At 37.3% G+C, this 14,417-nt stretch overlaps 1 protein-coding gene across 1 annotated transcript; it reads right to left on the minus strand.

The window, feature by feature from the left end:
- Positions 1-994: 994 nt before the first annotated feature.
- On the minus strand, positions 995-13,298 carry LOC139121425 (uncharacterized). The gene is made up of 4 exons (XM_070686282.1): positions 13,007-13,298; positions 6,311-6,509; positions 5,263-5,493; positions 995-4,868 (listed from the first exon to the last, which is right to left on the minus strand). The coding sequence occupies exons 1-4, from the start codon at positions 13,202-13,204 to the stop codon at positions 3,712-3,714; spliced, it is 1,785 nt and encodes a 594-aa protein (XP_070542383.1). The 5' UTR covers positions 13,205-13,298; the 3' UTR covers positions 995-3,711.
- Positions 13,299-14,417: the final 1,119 nt, after the last annotated feature.

A 14,417-nucleotide genomic window follows, 5' to 3' on the forward strand; every position in this document is an offset into this window, starting at 1 on the left:
CCCACACATACTGCACTCAGGGAAACTTTTTCTACGGTTACGAAGCACTCCCACCTGTTGGCTATGGGTCCATAGCTGCGGTGTTTTACGACTTTCACCCTTTCACCAAGTCGTAAAAGTCAGAATCACATAAAAGGCCCCATCTTAAAACACCACAGCTATGACCCACAGCTATCCCACTTGTGAGAATGACCAAATAGCTGTCAATTACAAATTTAATCAGAGGTTAAATTATCTCATTAGTACTATTATCTAATTTTCAAAAACAGCCATTATGTAATATGTTCAAAATGTTAAAACATTTCATGATTAGATGAAAGTAAATTTTGAGTCTTTCTATTTGTCTTTCGGAGGCATGTACCAGGATACTTTACGCATAGAACTTTGTTCACAATGGAATCCTTACCACATTCTGCAAAAGGAAACCCGGAAATCGCGTCCACCCACAACAATATATATTTTCTTTTCAAATACAAGGCATAATTAGCCGGAAACAATACACAATTCACGATGTTTGAACAACTGCAAATCGTGCCCACAGGTGAACTGTGGTTACACTGCAGTTCAGGAGTCCGTGGGTGAAATGAAAATAACACGCCATATCATGGGTGAATTTGTTATTTGATACCTGCATAGTCGGATGCCTGGTTTCGTAATCACCACTCATCCATATTCTCGCAAATGTTACATTCAATTACGACAGTGTCATTGTTGTTGAAAAGACTTATACTAGCACGTTCTTTTGTTGACAGTGGCAGTGAACAAACATTGGGCATTGAAAAAATAACATTGTCTGCTTTTTCAGTTGGTACGCTGTCTGATGGGTGCCCCTACTTGTTACTAAACTGCAATTCACTGTGTTGGGGTTGTTCTATACTTGAATCATCGGCCACCCTGAGACATTCAAATTCTGCACGATCTCCTCCCACTGTTTATATGCACACATCAGTCATAAACAAACATTGGCAGTGTCATCACAACTCAGTGTTATTTTAAAATGCGTGGTTTATTCTCTATAAATAGTTAAGTAAATACAAGCCATAAATATTGCAAAACAAACCCCTTAAGTTAGTGTTTTAAAAAAACATAATTGTCGATAACACATCTTCATCTATCATCTAGAAAAACAGAAATCATATTTTCTGCCTGGTTCTAAATGCAAGAGGCCCTGACGCAACCATTGAAAATGGTGGGATGAAACCAACTGCTGAGGTGAGGGGGGAAAAGGTTTCAAAATCTGCAACCTCAATCACTGTACCCCTATCAAAATTCAAACTCCCATCATTTTGAATGTTGCAGGACCTGTACACAGGCAAAGAAGATGGCATAGGTGTAACTCGCCCGTTTTTGTTTTGTAGTGAGTAGTTATAATAATTTTTACCACAACTTTGGAAAAAACAAATTTAAAACATTCCACATCCAAACAGTGTTTCAACACCTACCAGTATTGTGTGACCTCAGTGTTCTAAATGGGCATTTCAACGAGATTAGAAATATAAAAAAAGAGGAAAGATAGCCTTGCATATCATTATGCAAATAGCCTGGTTTTTAAAGGTCAGACACTGAGCTCTGGTTAGGGAACAGGTTCATGCTGTTACAATTATATGCTCCAAAACATCTGCTTTTTATACCACAATTAGTTGCTGGTATAGTCTTTGCTGAAACTTTCATCGTTTTTGTATTGAAAAAGAAAGTAAAATTGCTCACAACATCTGCAAAGGAAAAATTAAGATTTTGGGTTTCAAATTTCCAACAATAAAAAAACTGCCCAAAAAATGGCTTACACCTAAACATCCACATTTGTCACGTAGACTGAAGCATACTCAACGTTATGAAAATAAAGAACATGAAAATTTCTAACTGCTACAGAGAAACACAAGAGACTATACCACTGCATGCATGTGACAACAGGAAGATATTGACAAACTCTAAAACAGCTGTGTAAGTAAATTAACCCTTGGTAAAGGAACACTCGAACATTAAAAATAAACTATAATTCCAAAAAAGTCAAGAAACAGATTTGTTTCATGATAGCTATGATAAATTATGTTATACTTATTTAGAACATCTGATAATCTCTAATAATTTAAGCTACGGTTACTATGGACAGCTAAAATGCAGTGATATCAAAATTAGATGCTTTTCCTTTTGATCCATGTATATCATGTGATATAGACAAAGTACATCAGAAGTTCAAATCTTTTGAATGAAGCTGCCAGATGGTTGTTTACAAACTTCCACATCCGGGCTGTGGCAGATATTGATGGTGATAAGGGCTTGCTGGTAGCATTGTTAGACGGTCAAGTACCACTCAGCTTCCTTTTATGATTATGAAAACATGAAATGTGTATAAATTGTACTTTGTTAGCACCCATGATCTTGAGAGAAAGACCACAATTCATGCTGTTGAGGGGCCCTTTTTTGCCAACATAAAAGGTTGTCAAGAGTTACTTGACCTTTCAAATTTTGTCAAAGTTATCATTTTTGTCATTTTCTTCAAAATCATCAAAGAGGATGAGCTATGAAAAAAGCCAATGGGCACTAAGTATGGGCAGCAGTCAGCCATCCTTGAGAGTCAACTATGATGCCATATACAGCAATCACGATCTCTTCAAAGTTGGGTCACTGTAGTCCAGGACCTCGACTCCGTCTTTTGGTCTTCGTCCATTTATGGACAAAGGCCAACATGAAAAAGTCGAAGTCCTAGACGAGGGTCACTGGGTCACACAGTTGACCATGTACTAGCTGGTTGGTGATAGTGTTTGCATTATGAACACGCTGTACCAGCCTTCATATATTTTGTAACACTACAAACACTGTGATCGAGGTTAAAGACCCCTATATACTTGTCACCGTGCTGAAGAAAATGATACATGGGTGTGTACACGTACTTACAGACATACACACACACATGCTGGTCAGTACTTTGACCACAGGATACTCATTAACAACCTTGCAAACACGCAAATTATGATGTCTTTAACATGCAATTGCCTTATAACAACTTTCTTATTACAAGCCAAGCTCTTTTCTGTTCATTAAGTCACATTTCTAGAATAATCCTTTGTAACAAAATGAAAAACAAACATAAAGTGACCCTGATCGCAGTTTTACTTCTCTAGCAGCATAAAAACACCCCTCATTAAAGGATGCAGCATACGTATCATCATAACCTTGATGATGTGAAAATTAATAATTTGGTACAATCACCAACGGACTGACACTCAGAGGAGTTACTGTTCAGATTTAGAGGGTGTCAACGTAACACCATGTAACTGTATACTTTGTAACTCCTTAATACGACTATCAAACTCTTCAGTATATTGTACTAAAGCTATCAACACTTTTTGTTTTACAAATGTGCTCACATTTAGTAGTGGGATCTGTCATTGGCTCACAATAAAATAAAATGATGCCCTCTACTTTTATAAAATTTAACAGCTGTACATTAAGGTGAGTTTGCGTAAACATGAGTTGATCGCAGAAATACAATACAGTTGTAGGATTGACTCCCTGACATTTCCTTCTGGCATCCTGCCCATACCAAGGCTAGAGCACACAGTGATTAATCTAATTGGGTATCCTAACAATGAATCCGAAAAACAAAATATGATATAGATTTACTACCAACAAACTCCTGCCCTGTAACACGTCAAAAGAAGTTCTGTTCAAATAACATGGAATATTCTCCAATTTTTTCTCAATGTTGACTTAGTATCTTCGTGAACGCTTTCGGCCTCCTTTGGTTGTTTCCTTGCTGCTGTCCATCATCATTTTAAAAGCGTTTCTGTTTCCATCTGGTGTGCGGGGAGCCATCAGAAGTGACCTGGTTGTAAAGTCGCTGGTGGCTGCCTGATCTCCAGTGCCAAGTCTTGAAGTCATTGAGGGTCTTGCTGGGGAAGATGCAGTCACTGGTTGGCTGCCAGTGACTTGATTGGTTGCCGCACCAGGCAGCGTGTGGACATTTGTGATATCTTGCAGTGATGCAACGGGACGGACTTGCACAGGAAGTGAAGATACTCTTTTCCCTGTGCAGTTCTCAAATGAGAGAACTTTCATCGGTGCAAAATTGGACTGATCATGAGTCTCTTTGAGAGATAACTTGCTATTTTGTTCCTGGTGGGCAAACATCACATGATAGCTTCTGTTTCCATACGTCTGCTTCAGATCTACAGTTGGCAGAGGCTTAACATTAGAATATGTGGAGCTGATCCATTCACTTGATGGTTTGACAATTATGAACCTTTCACCTGAATCAACCAGAGGGGTCTCTTTTCCCCTTTTTCTTTCAGTACCTGCTAACCCAGATGTTGTATTAGCACATGATGGTGGACTGAATTGCTGTACGGTGTTCTCAGTAGTCTTGTATGGAAGTGCTGGGCTGTGTTGATGTGACTCCAATCTAGAAGTTGATGATGGCACACCTGTGTGAACTTGACCTGTACTGGCTCCAACAGCAGCTCTGGGACTTGCAGAGCCAGTGTGGCAGCCACTTGAGTGCAGAGGCAGCTTCTCTTCTTCACCGCCTATGCCAAACCTTGCCGTTTTCACATCAGACTGAAATACATCTTTGTGACTTGTAGCATGGTTGTCTTCAGAACCATCATCTCCCCACGGAAACCATGAATCGTCACAAGAGGAGAATCCAGGAGAACTTGACCTAGAGCTTGACATGGATGAAAGGTCAGAGCTATCTAGATCCCATTCTGATCCACTGTCATCCTTGGACTCAAGGTTGATCTTCAGTGCTTCTCTATCCACAGTTTGCTGATTCATTCGACGGAGATGGTTGTAACAGCCTGGTCTTCTCAATCTACCTTGCTCACTTGATCTCAAGTCCTTGTACTTCTGATGTAGTAACACTGGAGCTATGTGAAACACACCATAGAGGTTTAGGGAAAAAGTAAAGAGAGAAATTTAGACGACAAGAAAATTAAATGAGTTGGATTGCAACGCACACAGGATTTACATATGAACAGGAAATTGACATTGTGAAAATTCTATACGAATATTCAGAAAAATGTAACATCACCATTAGTCGACCCATAATTTTGTGACCAACTGTAACTATCAAGTTGCCACTTAACAGAAAAGACTCATGCTCAACGTTTGAGACACAAAGTACTGGATTAATTCTTTGTATGCACTCTTTCGTAAGCATTGCATAAAGTTGTGTTGAAGGAGACTGGTAAAAATTTAATTACAAAATGAACCGTGTAAATTCTGATAGGATTCATTCAAAAAATCTCACTGAGATTTTACCTTGATAGTTTTTGGTGGAGGGTCTCCGTTTTCTCTTTGCGACCTCAAGGGTACCATCCAGGTTTGATGTACAGATCCTGGATATCAGATGGCGCTTTGAACTTGGCAGCAATACCCTGAGCATGTCAACGACATCTTTGAATGCCTGTATGTTTACACTGCGCTCTTCCATCAAACACAAGCTGTCTGCCAGGCAGGAGACTAGAGAGTAGAACGACTCTGCCACCAAGTCTGCAGAGAAAGTGAGGAATATACCCTTGTTTTATGGTAAGACAAATTCAGGGTTCAGAACATTAGTAACTTGAGATCTTTTGGCACTCAGATTTTCTCCCGAGGACGATACCAGTGACTCATCCTTGGATTAATTATGTATGCAAGGAGAGAGTGCCCCCACATAGTACCTTAATTTGTTCTAGTCAATTTAGAAATACCTATATCAGAAAATTTGAGGTCAACCTAGTGGACAACATAAAATTTTCTTGGGTCAAAGAGAATATTTTGGTGATTTCCTTCAAGGGCATACTACCGTGTGAATATACTTACAAAAGTGATAGTCATGTTGCTGAAGAACATAATACTTAAAGAAATCTGGATGAATATAATAATATACTGTGAAAATGGAAGTTCATGCTTCTGATAAAACAACATTCAAAATAAATGATGACACCACATTTAAAGATTCCAGTCATTGATATTATTTTTTTGTACAGCTGTAACAGTGTACAGAAATACATACACAAGGGTTGAACAAATCCTTACCTGAGAATTCAGGGTATGATTTGGAAGCAAGATGAAAGAAATGTTTCTTTTCATGTAGATTTTTCCTTTTGCAAATCTTAATTTTGTTAGTTTTCTTGTTACCATTTAAATTCCCATTTTGGTTATCAAAACACAAACATGGCTACAATGAAGAATTGGATGGCAAAATGACCATCAAGGAGAGTGGAGGATTCAAGTCGTTATTTTTCAAGAATAATAATGCAGTACTATTGTCATGAAACATGACTGTGTTGTGTCTTTCAAATTTGTTCAACAAGAACAAACTTACCTGACTGTGCTGGGGATAAGAATCTCTTCCACACTGATGCCAATTCACTGAGAAAAATGTATGGGTCTTGCTCACTGAATAATAAACCATCTGATGGTGTACACAGACCAAGCAAAGCGCATTCACATGCCACGTAATCTGTCAGCCCAAACAGTAAGGTGAAATTTTCTTCTGGACTCTTTAAACCTCCTACCAAATCCTGATAACGAAGTGCATGAATCTAATTGATGTTAAATATGACTGCATGTTTTCAGTTTGTAATTAGTATCGCTGACATTAACATACATTTATTAGTTCATATTTTCAAACTGTGAAATATGTACATAACACATATCAGACAGTAATTAGGTGTCAATAGAATCCTGTGCTCAATATACACCAACAAATCCATCACACCTTTAATTAATCCAGTTGCTTTTCGCTTCTGGCAAACTGCCATAATTTTGAAAATTGTCAAGCAATTCCTTTTCCATAAATTTTAAACCAATAGGCTGGCTAAAGAATATGAACCAGATTCACTAATCATTAGGCTCAACGAGTAGCTCAGATAACAGTGTAAGTAACTACAATTGGAGAAGTGAATTGATATTCAAACAAGGACTTACGCTGAGTACAAATTACAAATTCTAATCGGCAGTAAGATTGGCAAACTTGTCTAAAATGTTCAAATATCATGATATGTCAGACCCTGTATCATCATCCAATGAATTTGAAATTCATCCCTGGGTCACTGTGAGAGAGGACATGACCTGTTCTGTGACTCCATATTCATCAATAATGTCACTGAATATCATGATAAACAATTTTTTTTGAACAATAAGTGGAATGGTGGCATGCAATGGACACTTGCGTCTGACAATGATACAGTATCTCAGTGGGCATGCTTCTTTCTCGATTTGTGATCTGCCTATTTCTCTTTTCCTTTTAGACATCGGTCACACAACACTAGCCAAAAGAAATGACTTGATATTTGTGGGTTTTTTTTCTCTTTACTCATTCAATTTATATTTAAAACACCTTTCAAAAACTGATGATTTAGGCCCATTGACTACAGTGCAAACATTCACTGACCAATCCCACTAGTCCTGGGTAATTTTCATACCAGACAAGTTCCTCAACATTGAAAAAAGACCAGTTTGCTTCTCACAACCATCAAATGGTGCACGATTTTCAACCAACTCTAAATTGTTGATTCTGCTCTGCTGAATTCATAATTTCAGGGGTACACGTAGAAGCAGCAGGCCAAATTAGCTGTTTTATGGTTTCTGAATAACAACTACGCTACTTATTTATAAATACACCACAGTTGTGACATACTGGTATATGTTGTTGGATTGCCACATAAATGACGTACATGTATTTTTTTTTTCAGCGAAACAGAATCATGAATAGATGCATGTACAAGTTACTAGCATATATCTGATCAATATTCAAGTAAAAGTTATTAGAATATGCTCGCTCTGTAGAATAATATTGTGTCTCGCTACAGAAATTATCTCCATTTGCCATTTACTAGATGGCTTTGTGAGGCTGAAATTGCATAAATTACTTGTTTGAGACTGACAGCCTTCAAAACAAGGCTGGACATATATTGTACAAAGGATCAGCTGCAGAATAAATGTATAAGATCAAGCCCATATTTGAATATTTAAAAAGTAGCTGTTGATAAACATAGTATGTGGCCTTGCTGTCATGGGCGTGTTCCTGGTGCCTACTAGTGTCTGCCAAGTTGAAAGTCACCACCACTTGTTACAATTTCATGTAAAATTTCAGCAATTTCAGGTGAATTTGTGACATCTTAGCCATCTCAATGGCAACAAACAATTGCTGTAGCTTGTGCCTGGCAGGTAATGGTAACAGAAATCATCATGTATACACAAACAGCAAATAACAGAAACTAGCAACAGCTAGGTTTTTGCTTTTTGTTTGCTCTTCATGCACAAAGAGACCATCCCTTTGAAATTGTTGTACCTCATATCCCTTTTATAAAATTTGTAAGACCTGCATCGTACATCATAGTATCCAATTTTCAGAAACCATTTGTTTTGCTTTAAACAAAACATGGAGTTCAAGATCTTCATTTTTTAATGGGCTTTAACCTCTGACCTCATCAACACATGAACAACACCACACAACATGACAAATGATGAGATGTGAAATTGCCTGTGGTTATCCTGAAGACACGCCCACTTAAGACTACCAAATTGCACTTCATAATTATTCATCCAACTCACACATCGATTGCTGGTCAGGGATTGACTTTAAATAATTGGCAAATTAAATTTAATATCCCAAAGTCATTGACAAAAGGTCCACACAATGAAAATAATCATTAATCTTGAGGGGGAAAATTAATGTAAAAATAAAGTGGCACCTACATTTGAAAAGCAAATTACCTGCTGATCATCCTATTCAGTGGCTCAATTGACAGTCATGATAAATAAGCAAATTTTACACTTAATGATTGATCAACCAAACGTAGCCAGCTTCAAATTTTGTCTTTTTTGTCGCTTTGAAGATTCGCTTTTCAGTATAACCTGCTGGCACTGAGCTTTTTGACAAAAACAACTGTCCGTGAAATCGTTTTGTGACACTAATTAAGTAGTCATGCATGATCACTGCACGGTCACGATGGCTATTTTTGCATACACAAATAAAGCTAAAAACATTAATGTAGAATTAGTATCATGCTTTTTACTGGTAGACAGAAGCAGTGCTCATAAGATACAAGTGGGTGTGCTCTGCGTGTTAAACATGAGATTGGCAATCTTTTGCTGTGTACAAGAAGATACAGAAAACAATCAAAATCTACTGTAGTACTTGTTGAAAATATAAAGAACTGAGGCAAGGAACCCTTTTTGCAGCACTGAAAAACAAAACCTTGTTTTTGGATAATGCTGTAAATATCATCAAATGGTAGCGTTGTTAAAGTCTGTACCTGCATATTCAGTAACCTGGGTACATTTTCTATTCCTGTCTTTCATCATTATTATCTATCATCATTTGCAATTCTCTATTATTTTTATTCTGGTCAGAAGTACCCGTAGATGCTGAGATACAGAATAAATGCTGGATCTACTCGGGACTAAAATAAACCACCTTATTGTCTGCATCCTGAATACATTATGCATGTTGTATATTAAATGATATTTAAACACTCTCCGGTGTATGAAGACATTGTGCATCTACATCTACTCAACAATAACCAGGCGGCAAATTAATTGCAGGAGGGAGGCTGATTCATATCACATGACAAATTAATATTATAATTGATATTATCATGTCATTTTAATCTGTAGCTGAAGCAACCTGATATCAGAGAACATGGTATTCAATATTGTGTATACAAAAAGACTATCCTAACACATATATTACAGACCAGTGAGTGGCCTCTGCAAATGCACTCAGGTGTGACGATTCAACGAGTACAAAATAATATAAAAAAGAAACATAAGTGATATACTGATTTCATGTCAAAGTTCATCAGTCCCTGATAATTGATTGGCTGTCAATATATTCATGGTACATACGACTCATTTTGGCAAAATATCAAGTTAAAAAAATAGGTTTTCTTCTTCGAAGTGGAAAACAAGATAACTCAGCGATCAAATTCGCCAAAACATCAACATAACTAATCTCTGGCCAATCATTTTATAGATACCAACAGTTTTGGTTGAAGCATTAATTTGCATACACTTGACGGTGATCGTATGATTGGTTTCTTGAAGAGCAAATCTGTAAGACCTTTTACAACCAGTATTTTCCCTAAGAGTGATAAGCAGGTAAATATTACAGGTTCTCCAGTTATATTGGGTTTCCCTTGGTATAACAATGCAATCTGACAGCAAAAATGACATGAGGTTCCCGAGCAGTTTAGCTAAAAACACTGAGAGTTGTTCACTGAGATTATTTTGGTCTATGAAAATAATAAAAGTATATACATCACAATGTTTTAATTCTATAAAAGAAAGAATACTCTAGGAATAAAGTACTACAAGGTACAAGGCCAATAAATATTAACCCTTTTCCTGCCAGTCAGTATCACTTCCTCATCAGCCAAGTCAGTAAAAAGCGGTACTGAGCCAAAACATGACGTATTTTCACCCACTTGGCTTGGTCTGTTATAGCATCTATTGTCACAAAAAATCAAGTTTACAGTATTTATTTTTTCAGTAGCTTTCAAATATACAGTATTATGTTCCCACATGGAATATGTTGTGTTTCATTAATGTTAACCATCTTGACCTGGTGGTGAGATATGGACTTGGCAGGAAAAGGGTTAATTTGTCTGCGTACAGGAAAATATAGTAAATTGGTCAGGAAGCTTTTATATTTCTTATTTTTGATGGGATGTGACTCATCATAAAAAAACAAAAATAAACCAAAATCATACTTGATTTTTCTATGAAAACTAATTTAGAGTCTTAGGATTTTAAATAGGTTAAATTGGGTTGCCAGAAACAAGTTCCTTAATTTTGGTTCTGGCCATCAGGTGTCACTCAATTCAATGAAACAGACACAGACCTTATTCTGTGCGCCTCATCTTTACATTTAGTTTGTTTTGGACAGCTGTCCTACTGTTACTGAAGTTGTTTTTGTACACCAAAATATAGCCTTTTACAACTGTATGAATGTAAATTTTATGTATGACTTGAACACTGGCCCAAAACTCTTCTCACAGGTATAAACACTGTACACCTAGAGTTATATGTCCAATGGTTGCATGGTGTTTCATTGCATTCCTCATCCAATATTCCAATCAAAATGTTTCACTTTTCAGACACTTGTTTCTGATTTCAACTATTATAAAAAATCATGATTTTTAATTTGCGATCACACTTACATCAGCTATTCTGTATTAAAAATAGATTGACCAAGAAAGAGTTAATGGTACCCTGCATGCATATGCTTAATAATTATGGGTGCATGAATGCTAGGGAACTTCTTCTTTCAAATTACAGATGCTGATGCTCATGAACATTAAACTTGACAAATATACAAAGATGTTGTCAAACAATGTTTGTTATTGTGTCTGAACATATTCAACATTGAACTTCACACTGTTCTGAAAAAATATTCAAAACATGTTAAGAGAATACATGTATTTTTCAAATGTTTCTCATGATTTGACAAATCATGACTAAAAGCTAAAGCCCTGGTAGTGATTGACATCGGCCGACAAAATGTGAGCAAATTGTGTGTGTGTACCTGTGTTTTTAACTGCAAACTTGCGGCATGTGATTTGTACTCTCTCACTCCTTCATCTAATGGTGAAAAAGAAATAATTTCCACTTTCACATAATAGAAATTTCTAAAAAATCTGGACTAAAAGTTCACAAAAATATTAATTGTTGCAAATCTGTGATGATGGAAATGTGACATTATTACAAAAGGCCCTGTGCCAAACTAAATCAAGTCACTGTTTTGCATGTGCATCTTTTAAGGAAAAATATTGTTTTAACACATGACAGGTCACTTTCAGCGAGATATCATCTTGAGCAAGATGGCGGTGCATTTGAACCAAAGCGTTAAGTCAAAGTCTTTAATTGTCGTTTCAGTCTACAGTTACTTTGGACCAGTTGATTGGCGGAAATGGAATTACTTTAAAGGAGAAGTTCGCCAAGGATGATTTTAACATATGCTAGATTTTTGGTCACTTATTTCGGAAAGGCCGCTTTTGCCATTTATAACCAGCACGATTTTTTACAAAAAGGAATACAAATGGTGGCAGAAGTTGCATTCTAGGGCTTCATAAACTCAATGTATTTTGAATCATGGGGAAAAAAGCACCAAGCTCTCATCAGGTGATATAGCAGGGACCATCTGCTGATGGGTATGGTATGGTCCACTGACTCACATTCACGCCAAGCTGTTCATATTTGCATTAACATAAACAATGGTTATGCAAATATGCTTGTCCTGGTGTGAAGGTGAATGACAATGCCATACCCATCAGAAGACAGTTCCTGCCATATCACATGATGAAAGTGCCAAGCTTGGCATTTTTCCCATGATTCAAAATACATTGAGTTGATGAAGCCCTATAATGCAACTTCCGCCACTTATTTTTATCCGTTATAAATGGTAAAAACGGCTTTTCCAGAATAGGTGACCCAAAAGGTAGCACACATGTAAAAATTAGCCTTGATGAACTTCCTTTTAATATGTCAAGGAACAAAGACAGATCCCAGACAGACAGACGGCGCAACAGCAAACAGCAGCCAACAGGAAAGAAGCCAACGCACGGACCAAGGGCGCTAAATCTACTGGATCTAGGCACGGTCCCTAGTACAGTTTTACCGGGCGTGATCAGGGTTTGGTATCACGTATAGTCACAGCTGCGCCCACTATCTCAGTTCAGTCGATGTGCCTTGCTTTGTATCTTACAACACGGTACGTGCAAAAAAAATTATTTGCCAAATTCCACAATTTGGCACAGCAATGTTGCAGAGAATGTGGCTATCTGTGGTGCTGTTTGATAGACAGTGCCGCGGCGAACACCTTATTGGCAATGCCTATTTTACGCAAAAAGGGCGGGAAGGCACATGTCAAGTTGTGTTGGACTTGAAAGTTGGAGAGCAAAACTTTATTCCAGCGCTGGATTTTGTGAGCTTAGTGTGCTTTGAAACAGAAAGGTATACAAGCGATGACTACCATAAACGGTTTCGAGGGGTAGGGGGATTGTTTAACGCTTACCATAATCTTATAGCACTCGGGAATGCTCACTGCCCCCAGCCTGGCAAACAGTGGTGTCTTCCGACGGACAATCGCCTCTTCGGCGGCAACTGCAACTTTCTTTCGGTTAGCCCCATATAACCTTAATAGCGAGGATGTCATCGTTTTAATCTGTCTACCCGTCATAACTTCCGTCTTTGCTATATATTTCCCGGACATTTTTCGGTAGGTTGCCAAGATCTGTGCTGAAAATTGTGAATTTTGAGAGCGGGAGGAAGTTGGCAGACACCAAAGAACTCACCATGGTCGTATAATAGTTTGTTGAGTCTCTTCTCCAAATTACCTGCCAATCCATATCGGTATCCCTATCATTTTTTACCTATCCCAAATAAATATATATATATATATAATATATATATATATATATATATATATATATATATATATATATATTAATCAGCGCATTAATTAGAAAAAGGAAAGTCGGTGCACTTATCCTTTTCATAGAGGGCGCCATTTCGTCTTAGGCATATGTACACGACTGGTATCATAGTTCACACTTCACCCATACCTCCTTCACCTTACTTGGCAGTATACAATGCAAGATCCGAGGTACATGAATATTCCACATTGATTAAGGGTCATTAGCATAGAATTTTAATACCGAAACAATGCTCATTAGTGTAATCTGCATATTTGAATATCATTATACCTCCCATCTTGCACTAATACTTGGCAGGCCATAAAATTATTGTGTCAGTTTCAATTATAATTGTCATACCGATGAAGATTTCCTAAAAAGTTAGAAACAATGTATCTTCCGCACCTTGTATGGAACCTGATAGTAATTTACGCCAAAAAGCTACTTAAGTGATAGGAAAAGCCCCCACTCAATTATCAGATTTATCTAATATAAATATTATTTCCTTGATAAAATATTCAATGGAAAACAAAAGAATGACAAACTGTTAATGGGCTGTTGACACATTTGCTAATGCGAGAACCAGGGATTGAGAAGGGCGCCTTTAAGTGATAGGAAATGATGGAACAGGCTAAATAAAGGCTCACATTTTATGATTTTAGACGTTAGACACGGAAAGAAATTGGACTCCAGGGACTAATATGATCAGTGACAAAAATGCATTAATATAAAAAATTATAGCAATTGAGCAAAAATATGCTGGTATGACTACTGTGCTTATGGGTCTATCATTTGATCCTGGCAGGGTTCAACGCATGCGCACAAAGAGAGGATCAGTGACTCGGAGCTAAGTTACGTTTCTGATATTTGCAGAATTCTTTATCTGACTGAGGATAAGGTAGAACATGCACAGTGATTTCACTGGTTTTATTCTAGGAAGAATTCCCTAGATCTAATAGGGCTATCCAAATACTGGAACATACCAGTCGGAAGGACAGACCGGAAAATGTA

This window comes from Ptychodera flava, chromosome 21, assembly GCF_041260155.1.
Source record: "Ptychodera flava strain L36383 chromosome 21, AS_Pfla_20210202, whole genome shotgun sequence".
Lineage (NCBI taxonomy): Eukaryota > Metazoa > Hemichordata > Enteropneusta > Ptychoderidae > Ptychodera > Ptychodera flava.

Coding starts and splice junctions, on each gene's coding strand:
- LOC139121425 (XM_070686282.1), bottom strand. CDS start 13,204: ATGTCCGGGAAATATATAGCAAAGACGGAAGTTATGACGGGTAGACAG. Junction 6,510..13,006: donor CCGAGTGCTATAAGATTATG/GTAAGCGTTAAA, acceptor CTTCGTTATCAG/GATTTGGTAGGAGGTTTAAA. Junction 4,869..5,262: donor CTCCACCAAAAACTATCAAG/GTAAAATCTCAG, acceptor TGTTTCACATAG/CTCCAGTGTTACTACATCAG.